Source organism: Mandrillus leucophaeus, unplaced genomic scaffold, assembly GCF_000951045.1.
Source record: "Mandrillus leucophaeus isolate KB7577 unplaced genomic scaffold, Mleu.le_1.0 Scaffold770, whole genome shotgun sequence".
Lineage (NCBI taxonomy): Eukaryota > Metazoa > Chordata > Mammalia > Primates > Cercopithecidae > Mandrillus > Mandrillus leucophaeus.
This window is the reverse complement of record NW_012108364.1, coordinates 746,658-763,143: the sequence shown is the minus strand read 5'-3', so window position 1 is coordinate 763,143 and position 16,486 is coordinate 746,658. Positions and strand designations below refer to the sequence as shown.

Sequence of the window (16,486 nt, the reverse complement as noted above, 5' to 3'; positions counted from 1 at the left end):
TGATTGCTGTGTTTTTACAGAGTGCTGATTGGTGCATATACAATCCTTTAGCTAGACAGAAAAGTTGTCCAAGTCCCCACTCGACCCAGGAAGTCCAGCTGGCTTCACCTCTCAATAGGGGGGCCTTATATGTATATCTTGCTAAATGAAGAACTTCTATTTTACTAATAACAGGTTTACCAATCATCTCAATGAAGTATTTAGAGAAGGGAATTTCACAAGGTTTACATTTTAGAAAGATCACTCAGGATGGTTGTAAAGTGGACAGGCAGGAGAAAGAGATACTAATTAGGACCCATATCCAAGGTGATAAGGCTCTGGAATAAGACAGTCATCCAATAATGAAGGGGAAAAAGGAGAAGATGCATTGAAGAAATGTTAAGAAAAACTGGTAGAACTACAGATGATACTTCATGGGCACATTAATACAAGGAAATTGCCTCTGGTGGCATAAACTGGGATGAGCCCATGCTGTGGGATGCTTTTAGGGTAGGCTAAAAAGGAATATGTAAATATTTATGATACAAAATTACCATCAATTTAAAATGTATATATAACACAAAACTTTAAATTATTAAATTAACCTTTTTTTTTTCTTTTTTTTGGAGACAGGGTCTTGCTCTGTCACCCAGGCTGGTGGGCAGTGGCATGATCATAGTTCACTGTAACCTCAAACTCCTGGGCTCAAGTGAGTCTCCTGCCTCAGCCTCCCAAATAGCTGGGACTACACACATGCACCACTACACCCAGCTAATATTTCCATTTTTTTGTAGATATGGGTTCTCACTATGTTGTCCAGGCTGGTCTTAAACTCCTAGCTTCAAGCAATCCTCCTGTCTTAGCCCCCCAAAGCACTTGGATTATAGGCATGAGCCACAATGCCTGGCCTCTTAATTTTATCTTAAGCACAAAACTGACTACAAAATACTTTAAAAATACAGGTATCAAACTTCAGGGCCCAAGTAAAGAATGTGGAGGTCATCATTACCATCCTCACAACAAGAAAAATGCCGAAAAAACTGAAAATCAACAACTCTTCTTGGATCCATCAAAGAATTATGGTAATAGAGCAAACTGCTGCCACTAAAACTGGAGATAGACGGGCAGATACAGACAATTACAGCTTAGTGGGAGCAGGAGCCTGCAGCTGCAGCCACTATCTGGAGGAATACTTGAAACTGTAATTAACAAATTTCTGGAGGCTTAGTGTCAACTAACTTGAGAATTAAAGACTCTGAGGAAGTCCAGTCTTGGGGCGCATCCATACTTTCTTGAGTTTTACCTACAGGAGGCCCATCAGGTTCTCCCATGAAGACCAGAGAAAAATCCTCAGCTGCTCTGGCAGAGGGAGGAATAAAGTCACCATTTTGAAACACACCAAGAGTTTTCTATTCTTAACAAGGCCTGACTCAAGGGAAACTATTTTACCGGAACCTAACAGAAGAGGGTTTTACCAAAGCCCTAACAACCTAGGGGAAGGGAAATAAATACCCAACTTAGTTTCAATAAAACACTGAGAACCTAATCATGGAACTATAAAATGCTTTCCCCTCCTCCCGCCCTACCACCACATCAATAGGTCTGTTGTATAATAACAGAGATTTTAGCTAAGAGAACTTCAAGTCTCAGGCACTGTATCAAAGAGTCTCTATGAAAAGCCCAAAACAACAGGGGAGAGAAAAACAAAGGCATAGAGGAAATTTCAGCCTCTAATGCCACAGCTACAGCAAACAGTAAATACAGCCTAACTCCTAGCCAGAAAAACATGAAATTTTACACTTAAGACCTATTGATCTCATATCCGTTTATCTAATACATCATGTCTTGCTTCCAAGAAAAAAATTACAAGAAATGCAAAAAGGCAAAAAACAGTCTGAAGAGACAAAGCAAGCATCAGAACCAGACTCAGATAAGACAGAGTTATTGGAATTATCAGAACAGAAAGTTAAAATGACTATGATTAACATGCTACAAGTTCTAATTTAAAAATTAGATAACATACAAGAACAGATGGGCAGTGTAAGCACAGAGAGGGAAAGTCTAAGAAAAAAATCAAATAGAAATGAAGAATGCTATTGATGGGGTCATCAACAGACTACATACAGCTGAGGAAAAAATAACTGCACTTGAGAGAGATCAATAAAAACTTCCAGAACTGAAATGCAAAGAGAAAATAGAATGAAGAAGACAGAATAGAATATCCAAGAACTGTGGCACAAAAAAGGTCGGGGGGAGGGTAAATATATATAATAGAAATACCAGAAGGAAAAGAAAGAAAGGAAGAGAATAAATATTTGAAGTAATAACGACTAAGGATTTTCCAAAATTAATGATAGACATCAAACCACAGATCCAGGAAGTTTTGAGAACACCAAGTAGGATAATGCCAAAAAAATCTATACCTAGGAATAGCATATTTCTATTTGCAGAAAATCAAAGACAAAGAGAAAACCTTCAAAGAAGCCAGAGGGTAGCAGTGGAAACAATTACCTATAGAGGAGCAAAGATAAGAATTACATCTGATTTATCTTCAGAAACCATGCAAGCAAGAGGAGAGTAGAGTGAAATATTTTAAGTGTTGAAAGGAAAAAAAAAACCCCACTAACCTAGAATTCTGTGTTCTATGAAATTATCATTTAAAAGTAAAGGAGAAATAAAGACTTTTTAAGGCAAACAAAATCAAAGGAATTTGTTTCCAGTAGATCTGCCTTGCAAGGAATGTTAAAAGTAGTTCTTCAGAGAGAAGGAAAATTATATAGGTCAGAAATGCAGACCTATAAAAAGAAAGAAAAAGCATCAGAAAAGGAATAAAGGAAAAAGGTAAAATAATATGTTTTATTTTTTTCATTCTTAACTGATCTAACAGATAACAGTTTATTCAAAATAGTAATAGCAACAATGTGTTCAGTGAATATAGCTTATGGATAAGAGAAATGAATGACAACATTGCGATAAGGGGGAGGAGGGAGAGATTGGGAACACTCTGTTACAAGGTACTTGCACTACCCTTGAAGCACTATCGTGTCATTTGAAGGTGGACTTTTATTAGTAGTAAATATAAATTGCAAACTCTAGGGCAATGAATAAGAAAAATTTAAAAGGTATAATTGATATGCTAAGAGAGGAGAGAAAATGAAATCATATAAAATGCTCAATTAAAACCAGAGAAGACAGCACAAGAGTAGAAGTCAGAAGAAAAGGAAACTTCATGGCCACTACACTACAGGGTATGTGGCACTGTAGGAGCACAGGAAACTACAGGGTTCCAATGATTAGATAACAAACAAACACACACTACTGAAAGCCCACTGCTTTAGAAGAAAAAAATGATCTCTGAAGTAGATCTCCTAATAGTTTACCCATTTAAAATATCTAACTCTTCAGATAATCTGGAGTGGCAGTTTCTGCTTTGAAAATGCTTTCTGGGATTATGCAAAACTGGAAGTTCAGGGCTTCCAATGTGGTGATCTAGGTCATACCTCAGAGCTCTTGAGTCACAAGGCTCCCAGATGATTCTCCCAGGTCATTTCTTACACACTCTCCTTTTCTTCCAGGAAAAGTATAGGAGGGTATATGTCTGGGTTCTCTTTGCCACAGTATAGTTCCAGTTAATAAGGTGGCTTTTACCTTTTGACACTTTTCTTGCCGCCATAACAGTTTATTTCGAACAGTGGTTTATGGCACGGCACATTGCATCAGAATCACTTCAGGTGTCTGTTAAAGAGTGAGATTCCTGGGTCCAGCCCAAGAACTACTGAATGCGACACTCAGGGAGGGGGCTCGGGAATGCACATTGCTAGCAAATGTCACAAGTAAGTATTAAGCACACTATAGTCTGAGAACCACTGCTTTAATATATAGTTCCTGGCAGGGCATGGTGGTTTATGCCTGTAATCCCATCACTTTGGGAAGCCTAAGCAGGCAGATCCCTTGATGTCAGGAGTTTGAGACCAGCCTGGCCGACGTGGCAAAACCCTGTCTCTACTAAAATACAAAAATTAGCCAGGCGTGATGGCACATGCCTGTAGTCTCAGCTACTCGGGAGGCTGAGGCAGGAGAACCACTTGAACCCAGGGGGCAGAGGTTGCAGTGAGCCAAGATCGTGTTAATGTACTCCAGCCTGGGCAACAGAGTGAGACGCCATCTCTACTACTACTACTACTACTACTACTACTAATAATAATAATAATAACATAGTTCCTTTGGAGTTGGGGATGGGGTAGGGAAGGCTCTTCTTTTATGTTTTGGGTCAATTTACCACTTGGAATATTTGTCCCCTAATCACCTGCTGAATACATCTGTTAACCAAATACAGTAAATGCTCAAGGAATATTTGTTGAAAGGTGACTTGAGGAACATAGCATTATACTTCCTTAATGACTATGATAAGCAAAACATTTTGGTTCTTCAAACCTAGATAGTAGTTGTTTTATTCTAAATAAGTTAAACAATTCTTATAGTCTTGTATGTCATGTGTACAGAATAGCTATAATTTTAAAACTGTAAGAGTAAGACAAGCCAAATTTTCTTTATTTATCCATCTGGATAATTGAGAATCAAACTTTATTTAGATGTTAGGCTTGTTCTGATACAGACCTTCAAAAAAACAAATCACTGGAGCTTCTCATGTCAGCAAAATCTGGTTTAAAGAATTCCTGCAAAGTAAAAACAAATGGATGAAAATATAAACATCTGTATAAAAAATATAAATGCAAATATAAATGCAAAACAACAAAAAACTTTCATAGAGTTTCTTGATATGCTTTGGCTGTGTCCCCATCCAAATCTCGTTTTGTAGTTCCCATAATTCCCACATGTCATGGGAGGGACCCAGTAGGAGGTAACTGAATCATGGGGGTGGTTACCCTCAGGCTGTTCTCATGATAGTGAGTGAGTTCTCATGAGATCTGATGGTTTTATAAGGGTCTTTCCCCACTTTTGCTTGGCACTTCTGTCTCCTGCTGCCTCTTGAAGAAGGACATGTTTGCTTCCCCTTCAGCCATGATTGTAAGTTTCCTGAGGTTTCTCCAGCCACATGGAACTGTGAGTCAATTAAACCTCTTTCCTTTATAAATTACCCAATCTCAGGTATTTCTTCATAGCAGCATGAGAACGGAATAATACAGCTGTCATAGGGATCAAAGAGTGAGCAGGAGTGTCAGCAAATGTTAGGGGGACTATGAGGCTGGCCTGAGGGGTGGAGAAATGGGCAAAAGAATGTAGAGGCTAGGGTAAGCTAGAAGAGAAAAACAATGAGTAGCCTAAGAACATTAAGGCCTACTCATCAAACCTCCCAAGAACCAGAAAACTAAGGATGTTAAGAAACCAAGAAGCTAATCTACAAGGCAAAAGATAAAAGAAACAGGACATTTAACTCGGTTCTTCAAGTATTAGGTCAATGAATTACACGTTGTGCTACATTATACTACTAGACTACTTTGTAAGGCTTTCTTAAACTCTAACACTAGTATCCAATCAAAACTGTATAATCACCTCAGAATCTGCATGGGAGAAGGGCCCTCAATTTTTAGTGTTTTTGTTGTTGTTGTTGTTTTTGGGTTTTTTTTTGTTGTTTTTTTTGTTGTTTTTTTTAATTTTAAGCTCCTTCTAATATTCCCAGCTTAGAAAATCTTGGGAAAACTGAACTACAGCCCATTCTTCCATATATGTTCTTTGCAGAAGAGAACAGACAAGGAGTAAATAAAAGCAATACATGATTACTCTCCAGAGGCCTTACTTCTTAGGAGATTGTGCCATTCAAAACGGAGGCAAGGCTTTCCTCCCCATCGATTTATTAGTGGGACATGTTATATGTGTGGTATGCTGTGTGCATGTGCATGCGTGCATGTACATGAATGAGTGTATTAAGAGGACATGTGTGGGACCAACCAACATTCAGACTATGACATACCTTGAGCCTATCAGCAGCAGGATGGAAACACTCACGTGAATGCTGTCACTCTGGAAAAGACATGAAGTTTTATGTATATATGTTAGTCTTTCCTCCGTAGCAGAGGAGAGGAATCGAGACAGAGAGAAGCAGGATTCACACACATGGAGAAATTCTCCTGAGTTGGGGGGCAGAACAGGGTGGAGTGGTCGGTCCTCCCCGCTTCCTCCCTGTACATTCTGAATGGCCAGGTGAGAGGCAGAACTCCAACAAAAAGAAAGAAAGAACTGAAGATAGACTACACTGGGAACTCACTCTGGCTGCTGTGGGCAGACATATTCTTTTTCAAAGACATAGTTGAAACACTAGCCTTAAAATTTGCGAGAGGTTGCAAGCCTGCATGAAAATAAAAGAGATAAGAAAAACAGTAAAGTAAATATTGGCAAAGTCTTCTAAAATTAATCTGTGATAAAAGACAAAATGTAACCTTGTAGGCAAAAAGCAAAAATTACCCGCAAACAACTTTTTTTCTAGTTCTTCTTGGGTCTTAAGAAGAATTCTCTCCTGTTCTAAGGCTTCTATATACTTTGAGTAGCACCAGGTTGGCTAAAAAAAAAATTTTCAAAGTTAATTCTGAAATGTTTGCCTTAGGAAATAAACTGAAGGTAAGATGTCTTCTATCAGCCTCTTCATTTAAATTTGTATTAAAGTATAACACATAAAGAAAACTGCACATCACAAGTTTATAATGATATGAATTTTCACCAACTGAACGTGCCCAGGTCACCTTTTAACTGGGTACCACAAATTATTATCAACCTACCTTAGTCCATTTTCATACAAATATTTATGATAAAGTAAGTGTATTTTCTTCCATAGCCTTGACAAAATATTTAAATTCCCTGGTTCGAAGGGAGGAGATGGGGTGGGAACGTGAGGGTGGTGATATTCTATTTCTCAGTGAATCAATGTTAACAAAAGCTTTACAGATATCTTGACAGCTATTCAGTCATCTTTATATATTCAATTTGATATTAAATTTAGTGCTTAGGAAAGATCTCTATATATTCCATTTGACGTAAATCAAGTTTTAGGGGGAGAGTAATTTTGCATTTGGATTCATTATAATTCTTCAATGTGCAAAATCTACTTAAAACAAATGCATATACAGTGAGCCCTTCACATCCACAGCTTCTGCATCTTCAGATTCAACCAACTGCAGATCAAAAATATTTTTTAAAATCAACAAAACATAATACAAATAAAATATATAGTATAACTACATACATAGCATTTACTTATGCTATAGTATAATACTTAGGTAATATGTGTAATCTAGAGGTGATTCAAAGTATATGGGAGGATGTGGATAGGTTATATGCAAATACCATGTCGTTTTATAACAGGGACTTGAGCATCTTCAGATTTTGAAATCTGCAGGTAGTCTTGGAACCACCCCACAGTGGATACTGAGGAACAACTGTATAGGGTATCTACATTTACAAAATGTCAGTGTATTATTACTTTACAAATTGCTAAAGTAATTCAACATGTATACTTTAAACAGAAGTCATAATAAGCTACATTTATATTTATAAAATATCTTTGGTTTCTAAAAATTTTTTAGTTTCTTACAAAAATCTTGAATATGACAAGATAGCAGCATCATCATCATCATCATCATCATCATCATCCCTTACTCGCTCTCTCTTTTAACAGATAAGGTAAGTGGCTCAAAGGAAATTATGTGATTATATCTAGGTTTCGGGGTTAATACTGACTTGTGACAAAACAAAGATTAGAAGCCTGTTACCTCACGACTGTAATCCTAGCACTTTGGGAGGCTAAGGTGGGAGGATTGCACAAGTCCAGGAGTTTGAGACCAGCCTGGGAAATATGGCGAAACCTTATATCTACAAAAAATACAAAAAAATTAGCCAGGCATGGTGGTGTGCGCCTGTAGTCCCAGTTACTTGGGAGACTGAAGTAAGGATTCCTTGAGCCTAGGAAGTTGAGGTTGCAAAGAGCCCTTACACCCTTTAACCTGCAAAGAGTTACTGTACCACTGCACTCCGACCTGGGTGACAGAGCAAGACCCTGCCTCAAAAAAAAAAAAAAAAGAAAAAGAAAAGAAAGAAGAAACCTAGTATCTCTAACTGGACATTTACCCCTTTCACACTGTGTTTCTAAAATTTAGTGCTAGTCATTTGCTAATGAATGGTATTATTTACTAGGTATCATAGGCTTTTAGATATCTCTTTCAGTATACAGTTCCACAAAATTGGATATTTCTCTTCTCTCAATAATAGCTTCATAGTTGGCCAGTTATCTTAGCTGGGTAACTGAACTTACTTGACATCCCTAAATGCCAAAAAGATTGTTTCTTGAGTTAGTATTATCCCAAGATACAAATGCTTTCAATACAAGTCATCAAAAATAGACATAAGTTAAACATATGAAATTTCAGGCAAGTAACAGTAATGTACTAGTTATAAATGTAAATGTGAACACAGACACCATAATGTATTGGTTGGTGGTCATGTATGGTTAATTTTATGACTACTTCAAAAAACTAAAAATTTGAGACTAAGCATTTGACAGAATTCTTCTGTCATTTTTTAACCCAAGAATACAACATCCTATATATATTCCATCTTGTTCTCTCTATTATACCATATCTGCCTTATTTTCTTTTCCAACAAGGTGATCATTTCAACTTCTGCAATTTAAGTCTTCCTCATGTATCTCAAGAAGTTATTTTTCTTTATTAAACTATCTGGGATTGGCTGAAATTTTAACGCTCTTTGAAGGCTCAAAGAAACTCCCTTCAATCTCTCCTACTATTATAATTGTAGACTTATTTTCAAACAAACACATTTCTAGTACTGTACTATGACTGAGTTGCTGCATTCCACTATCCAGTGCTCTAGAGGGGAAATGAGGTCTGCACCATCTTGCATGCTTACCTGTCGGCCATATGGTTGGAGGCCTAGGAAGGAATCACTGAGTAGAGCAGTTTTGATAGCAGGCACTGAAGTATTTGCATATTGTTTGATTCCATCCTGTAATTATATTAAATTAAATTATTCCCCAAAAAAGATAATGCTATGTTAATATAAAATTATGGTTAAGGAGTTGTAACATCATACAACACAATATTTCATAGTGAGTGCTGCACTTGAGGTTTCATCAAGTCAATATCACTAATGTGACGGTCTCCTGCTTTGATCTTTAATTTTATTTCATACTAATATAAAAATGCTTTAAAATAAATGAGAGAAATGATTAAGTTGAATGTAAAAATCATTCCCAAATTCTGGAATCCAAGAAAAACCACTATAAACATTTTCATGAACATCCATCTATATTTCTCACTAGGGAAAATGTGTAGATTCACAATTTTAATCTTTATATTTTATTATATAAATTTTATACAAATAGAATCTAACTATATTTGCTCTTTTTAAATCTGCCTTTTCATGTAGAATATGTTGTGAAAATGTGAAAATATAGAACTGGAATGTATGCTGGGCCTTTGTATTATTTACCATTGTTTATCTGCTGTAGAACAGTGTCTGCCACATAGTATGCACTCAAATAATTTGCTGAATGATGAAATTAATAAATTACATCACCATTTTCAGTGGATGAATGATCTTATGCACTAAAAGGTTTGCTGAATGATAAAATGAATATAATCACTTTCAACAGATAATATTCTAGGAAAAGGGTGTTTCATAGATAATTTAATTAGCAACACTCATTAGAAATTTAGGTCGTGTTCTTACTCAGAAACAGAAAGTCAAAAACCACATGTTCTCACTTGTAAGTGGGAGCTAAATGATAGGTACACACAGACATACAGAGTAGAGTAACAGACACTGGTGACTCCAAAAGTTGGGAGGGTGGGAGGCAAGTGAAGGATGAAATACAACCTGTTGGGTACAACATACACTATTTGGGTGATGAGTATACTTCAAAGCCTAGACTTTACCACACACAACATACCCATGTAACACAACTGCACTTGTACTCCTAAATCTATACAAATAAAAAATTAATTAAATTTCTTTAAAAAAAGAAAAAAATAACTTACCCAAATTTAAGAGAAAAACACATTTGAAGTAATTATAACAAAAAAGAACCATGTATAATTGCATTTCATTTAATACAAATCTTTAAGGAAAAAAGCCAACAGATGAGTAAAGAAGAGATACCACAGAAGCTTCCCCAAAGAGGAAATGCTACTGCTTAACAAAAATGGACAATTTTTTCAATATCCCTACTAATCAAAGCCATGAAAATAAGAACAACATTTCATGCCTTTCAAATTAGTCTTTAAAAATAATATGAGAGTTTCAACGTATGAATTTTGAGGAACACAAATATGTAGTCCATACCAACTACTTTTCATTTCTAGAACTTCATTATCTGAAACAGAAGCTCTGTACCCATTAAATAATAATTCCTCATTGCCTTCTATCCCTAGACCCTGGCAACCTCTATTCTACTTTCTGTTTCTATGAATTTGACTATTTTAGGTACCTCATCTGGCAAGATGGCTGAATAGGAACAGCTCAGGTCTGCAGCTCCCAGAGAGACCAACACAGAAGGAGGGTGATTTCTGCATTTCCTCCTGAGGTACCGGTTCATCTCATTGGGACTGGTTAGACAGTGGGTACAGCCCATGGAGTGTGAGCAGAAGCAGGGTGGAGTGTTGCCTCACCTGGGAAGTGCAAGGGGTTGGGGAACTCCCTCCCCTAGCCAAGGGAAACCATGAGGGACTGTGCCGTAAGGAACGATGCACTCCAGCCCAGATACTATGCTTTTCCCACGGTCTTTGCAACCCGCAGGCCAGGAGATTCCCTTGGATGCCTATGCCACCAGAGCCCTGGGTTTCAAGCACAAAAGTAGGCAGCCATTTGGGCAGACACCGAGCTAGCTCCAGGTTTTTGTTTCTTTTTTTGTATCCCAGTGGAGCCTGGAACCCTAGTGAGACAGAGCCATTCACTCCCCTGGAAAGGGGGCTGAAGCCAGGGAGCCAAGGGGTCTCACTCAGTGGGTCCCATCCCCAAGGACCCCAGCAAGCTAAGATCCTCTGGCTTGAAATTCCCGCTGCCAGCACAGCAGTGTGAAGTCAACCTGGGACCTAATGGAGCTGAAAAACACAGTGCAAGAACTTCATGAAGCATACACAAATATCAATAGCCAGACTGATCAAACAGAAGAATGGATTGAAGATCAACTTCATGAAAACTCGTGAAGACAAGATTAGAGAAAAAGAATGAAAAGGAACAAACAAAGCCTCCAAGAAATATGGGACTATGTGAAAAGACCAAATTTACATTTGATTGGTGTACCTGAAAGTGACAGGGAGAATGGAACCAAGTTGGAAAACACTCTTCAGGGTATTATCCAGGAGAATTTCCCCAACCTAGCAAGACAGGCCAACATTCAAATTCAGGAAATGCAGAGAATGCCACTAAGATACTCCTCGAGAAGAGCAACCCCAAGATACGTAATCATCAGATTCTCCAAGGTTGAAATGAAGGAAAAAATGTTAGGGGCAGCCAGAGACAAAGGTCAGGATACCTAAAAAGGGAAGGCCATCAGACTAACAGTGGATCTCTTGGCAGAAACCCTGTAGGGTAAGCCAGGAGAGAGTGGGGGCCAATATTCAACATCCTTAAAGAAAAGAATTTTCAACTCAGAATTTCATATCCAGCCAAACTAAGCTTCATAAGTGAAGGCGAAATAATCCTTTACAGACAAACAAATGCTGAGGGATTGTGTGACCACCAGGCTTGCCTTACAAGAGCTCCTGAAGGAAGCACTAAATATAGAAAGGAAAAACTGGTAACAGTCACTGCAAAAACACACCAAAATACAAAGACCAATGACACTATGAAGAAACTGCATCAAGTAATGTGAAAAATAATCAGCTAGCATCATGATGACAGGATCAAATTCACACATAAAAATATTAACCTTATGTAAATAGGCTAAATGCCCCAATTAAAAGACATGAACTGGCAAATTGGATAAAGAGTCAAGACCCATCAGTGCGCTGTATCCAGGAGACCCATCTCATGTGCATAGGCTCAAAATAAAGGAATGGTGGTATATTTACCAAGAAAATGGAAAGCAAAAAAAAGCAGGGGTAGAAATCCTAGTCTCTGATAAAACAGACTTTAAACCAACAAAGATCAAAAAAGACAAAGAAGGGCATTACATAATGGTAAAGGGATCAATGCAACAAGAAGAGCTAACTATCCTAAATATCCTAAATATATGTGCACCCAATACAGGAGATTCATAAAGCAAGTTCTTAGAGACCTACAAAGAGACTTAGACTCCCACACAATAATAATGGGAGACTTTAATACTCACCTGTCAATATTAGACAGATCAATGAGACAGAAAATTAACAAGGATATTCAAGATTGAACTCAGCTCTGGACCAAGTGGACCTAATAGACATCTACAGAACTCTCCACCCCAAATCAACAGAATACACATTCTTCTCAGCATCACGTAACACTTACTCTAAAATCAACAACATAATTGGAAGTAAAATACTCCTCAGCGAATGCAAAATAACAGAAATCATAACAAACAGTCTCTCAGACCACAGTGTAATCAAACTAGAACTCAGGATTAAGAAACTCACTTAAAACTGCACAACTACATGGAAACTGAACAACCTGCTCCTGAATGACTATTGGGTAAATAACAAAATTAAGGCAGAAATAAATAAGTTCTTTGAAACCAATTAGAACAAAGACGCAATGTACCAGAATCTCGGGGACATAGCTAAAACAGTGTTAACAGGGAAGTTTATAGCACTAAATTCTCACATCAGAAAATGGGAAAGATCTAAAATCGACACCCTAACATCACAGTTAAAAGAACTAGAGAAGAAAGAACAAACAAATTCAAAAGCTAGCGGAAAATAAGAAATAACAAAGATCAGAGCAAAACTAAAGGAGATACAGAAACCAAAAACCCTTCAAAAAATCACTGAATCCAGGAGTTGGTTTTTTGAAAAGATTAACAAAATAGACCACTACCCAGACTAATAAAGAAGAAAAGACAGAAGAATCAAATAGACATAATAAAAAAATGATAAAGGGGATATCACCACAGATCCCACAGAAATACAAACTACCATCAGAGAATACTATAAATACCTCTATGCAAATAAACTAGAAAATCTAGAAGAAATGGATATATTCACGGACATATACACCCTCCCAAGACTAAATCAGGAAGAAGTTGAATCCCTGAATAGACCAACAACAAGTTCTGAAATTGAGGCGTAATTAGTCACCTACCAACTAAAAAAACCCTAGGACCAGATGAATTCACAGCCAAATTCTACCAGAGGTACAAAGAGGAGCTGGTACCATTCCTTCTGAAACTATTCCAAGCAATAGAAAAAGAGGGACCCTCCCTAACTCATTTTATGAGGCCAGCGTCATCCTGATACCAAAACCTGGCAGATGCACAACAAAAAAGAAAATTTTAGGCCAATATCCCTGATGAACATCAATGCAAAAATCCTCAATAAAACATTTGCAAGCTGAATCCAGCAGTACATCAAAACGCTTATCCACCACAATCAAGTTGGCTTCATCCCTGGGATGCAAGGCTGGTTCAACATATGCAAATCAATAAACGTAATCCATCACATAAACAGACCCAATAACAAAAACCACATGATTATCTAAATAGATGCAGAAAAGGCCTTCGATAAAATTCAACACCCCTTCATGCTAAAAACACTCAATAAACTAGGTATTGATGGAACATATCTCAAAATAATATGGTCAATTTATGAAAAACCCATAGCCAATATCATACTGAATGGGCAAAAGCTGAAAGGATTCCCTTTGAAAACCAGCACAAGACAAGGATGCCCTCTTTCACCATTCCTATTCAACATAGTACTGAAAGTTCTGGTCAGGGCAATCAGGTAAGAGAAAGAAAGAAAGGGTATTCAAATAGGAAGAGAGGAAGTCAAATTGTCTCTGTTTGCAGATGACATGATTGTATATTTAGAAAACCCCATCGTCTCAGCCCAAAAATTCCTTAAGCTGATAAGCAACTTCAGCAAAGTCTCAGAATACAAAATCAATGTGCAAAAACTCACAAGCATTCCTCCACAACAATAATAGACAGAGAGCCAAATCATGAGTGAACTCCCATTCACAATTGCTACAAAGAAAATAAAATACCTAGAAATCCAACTTACAAGGGATCTGAAGAACCTCTTTAAGGAGAACTACAAACCAATGCTCAAGGAAATAAGAAAGGACACAAACAAATGGAAAAACATTTCAGGCTTATGAATAGGAAGAATCAATATCATGGGATGGGAAGAATCAATATCACAAAAATGGCCATACTGCCCAAAGTAATTTATAGATTCAATGCTATTCCCATCAAGCTACCATTGACTTTCTTCACAGAGCTAGAAAAAACTACTTTAAACTTCATATGGAACCAAAAGAGAGCCCATAGAGCCAAGACAATCCTCAGCAAAAAGAACAAAGATGGAGGCATCACACTACCTGACTTCAAACTATACTACATGACTACAGTAACAAAAACAGCATGGTACTCATACAAAAACAGATATATAGACCAATGGAACAAAACAGAAGCCTCAGAAATAACACCACACATCTATAAACATCTGATCTTTGACAAATCTGACAAAAACAAGCAATAGGGAATCCTTTCCCTATTATAAATATTAGGATTCCCTATTTAATAAATGGTGTTGGGAAAACTGACTAGCCATGTGCAGAAAACTGAAACTGGACCCCTTTCTTAAACCTTATACAAAAATTAACTCAAGATGGATTAAAGAGTTAAACATAAAACCAAAAACCATTAAAAACCCTAGAAGAAAACCTAGGCAATACCACTCAGGACATAGACATGGGCAAAGACTTCATGACTAAAACACCAAAAGCAACTGCAACAAAAGCCAAAATAGACAAGTGGGATCTAATTAAACTAAAGAGCTTCTGCACAACAAAAGAAACTATTATCAGAGGGAACAGGCAACCTACAGATTGGGAGAAAATGTATGCAATCTATCCATCTGACAGAGGTCTAATATCCAGAATCTACAAGGAACTTAAACAAATTTACAGGGAAAAAACAAACAATCCCATCAAAAAGTGGGCAAAGGATATGAACAGACACTTCTAAAAATAAGACATTTACGTGACCAACAAACATATGAAAAATAGTTAATCATTACTGGTCATTAGAGAAATAAAAATCAAAACCACAATGAGATACCATCTAACACCAGTTAGAATGGCGATCGTTAAAAAGTCAGGAAATAGGCCAGGCATGGTGGCTCACACCTGTAATCCCAGCACTCTGGGAGGCCAAAGAGGGTGGATCACGAGGTCAGGAGATCGAGATCATCCTGGCTAACACGGTGAAACCCTGTCTCTACTAAAAATACAAAGAATTAGATGGGTGTGGTGGCAGGCGCCTGTAGTCCCAGCTACTCAGGAGGCTGAGGCAGGAGAATGGTGTGAACTTGAGAGGTGGAGCTTGCAGTGAGCGGAGACTGTGCCACTGCACTCCAGCCTGGGTGACTAGCAAGACTCCATCTCAAAAAAAAAAAAAAAAAAAGTCAGGAAATAACAGATGCTAGAGAGGATGTAGGGAAACAGGAACACTTTTACACTGTTGGTGGAAGTGTAAATTAGTTCAACCATTGTGGAAGACAGTATGGCGATTCCTCAAGGATCTAGAACCAGAAATACCATTTGACCCAGCAATCCCATTACTGGCTATATACCCAAAGAATTATAAATCATTCTACTATAAAGACACATGCACATGTATGTTTATTGTGGCACTATTTACAATAGCAAAGACTTGGAACCAACCCAAATGCCCATCAATGACAGACTGGATTAAGAAAATGTGGCACATATACACCATGAAATACTATGCAGCCATAAAAAAGGATGAGTTCATGTCCTTTGTAGGGACATGGAAGAAGCTGGAAACCATCATTCTCAGCAAACTAACACAGGAACAGAAAACCAAACACCACATGTTCTCACTCATAAGTGGGAGTCGAACAATGAGAACATATGGACACAGGGAGGGGAACATCACACACCAGGGCCTGTCAGGGGTGGGGGCAAGGGGAGAGAGAGTATTAGGACAAATACCTAATGCATGTGGGGCTTGAAACCTAGATGACATGGCCAGGCACGGTGGCTCATGCCTTAATCCCAGCACTTTGGGAGACCAAGGCGGGTGAATCACTAGGTCAGGAGGTCGAGACCAGCCTGGCCAACATGGTGAAACCCCATTTCTACTAAAAATTGAAAAAATTAGCTGGCATACTGGTGGGCGCCTGTAATCCCAGCTACTTGGGAGGCTGAGACAGAAGAATAGCTTGAACCTGGGAGGCAGAGGTTGGAGTGAGCCGAGATCACACCACTGCACTCCAGCCCAGGCAACAGAGTGAGACTCCATCTCAAAAAAAAAAACCAAAAAAACCAAAAAACAAAAACACAAAAAACAAAAAAACCCAGATGATGGGTTGATGGG

General features: G+C 37.9%; 1 protein-coding gene across 3 annotated transcripts in view; it reads right to left on the bottom strand.

Annotated features, from left to right (window-relative positions):
* Window positions 1–4,397: 4,397 nt before the first annotated feature.
* The window catches only part of RGS22 (regulator of G-protein signaling 22), a 170,060-nt gene continuing 157,971 nt past the window's right edge, over window positions 4,398–16,486 (bottom strand). For all 3 annotated transcript variants that reach the window (XM_011966731.1, XM_011966733.1, XM_011966732.1), the window contains 5 exons: window positions 8,857–8,952; window positions 6,403–6,496; window positions 6,206–6,286; window positions 5,912–5,961; window positions 4,398–4,655 (listed from right to left, as the gene is read on the bottom strand). In XM_011966731.1, the coding sequence (XP_011822121.1) occupies window positions 5,957–5,961; window positions 6,206–6,286; window positions 6,403–6,496; window positions 8,857–8,952 (276 nt within the window). In that variant the 3' untranslated portion in view covers window positions 4,398–4,655; window positions 5,912–5,956. The remainder of the gene's footprint in view (window positions 4,656–5,911; window positions 5,962–6,205; window positions 6,287–6,402; window positions 6,497–8,856; window positions 8,953–16,486) is intronic.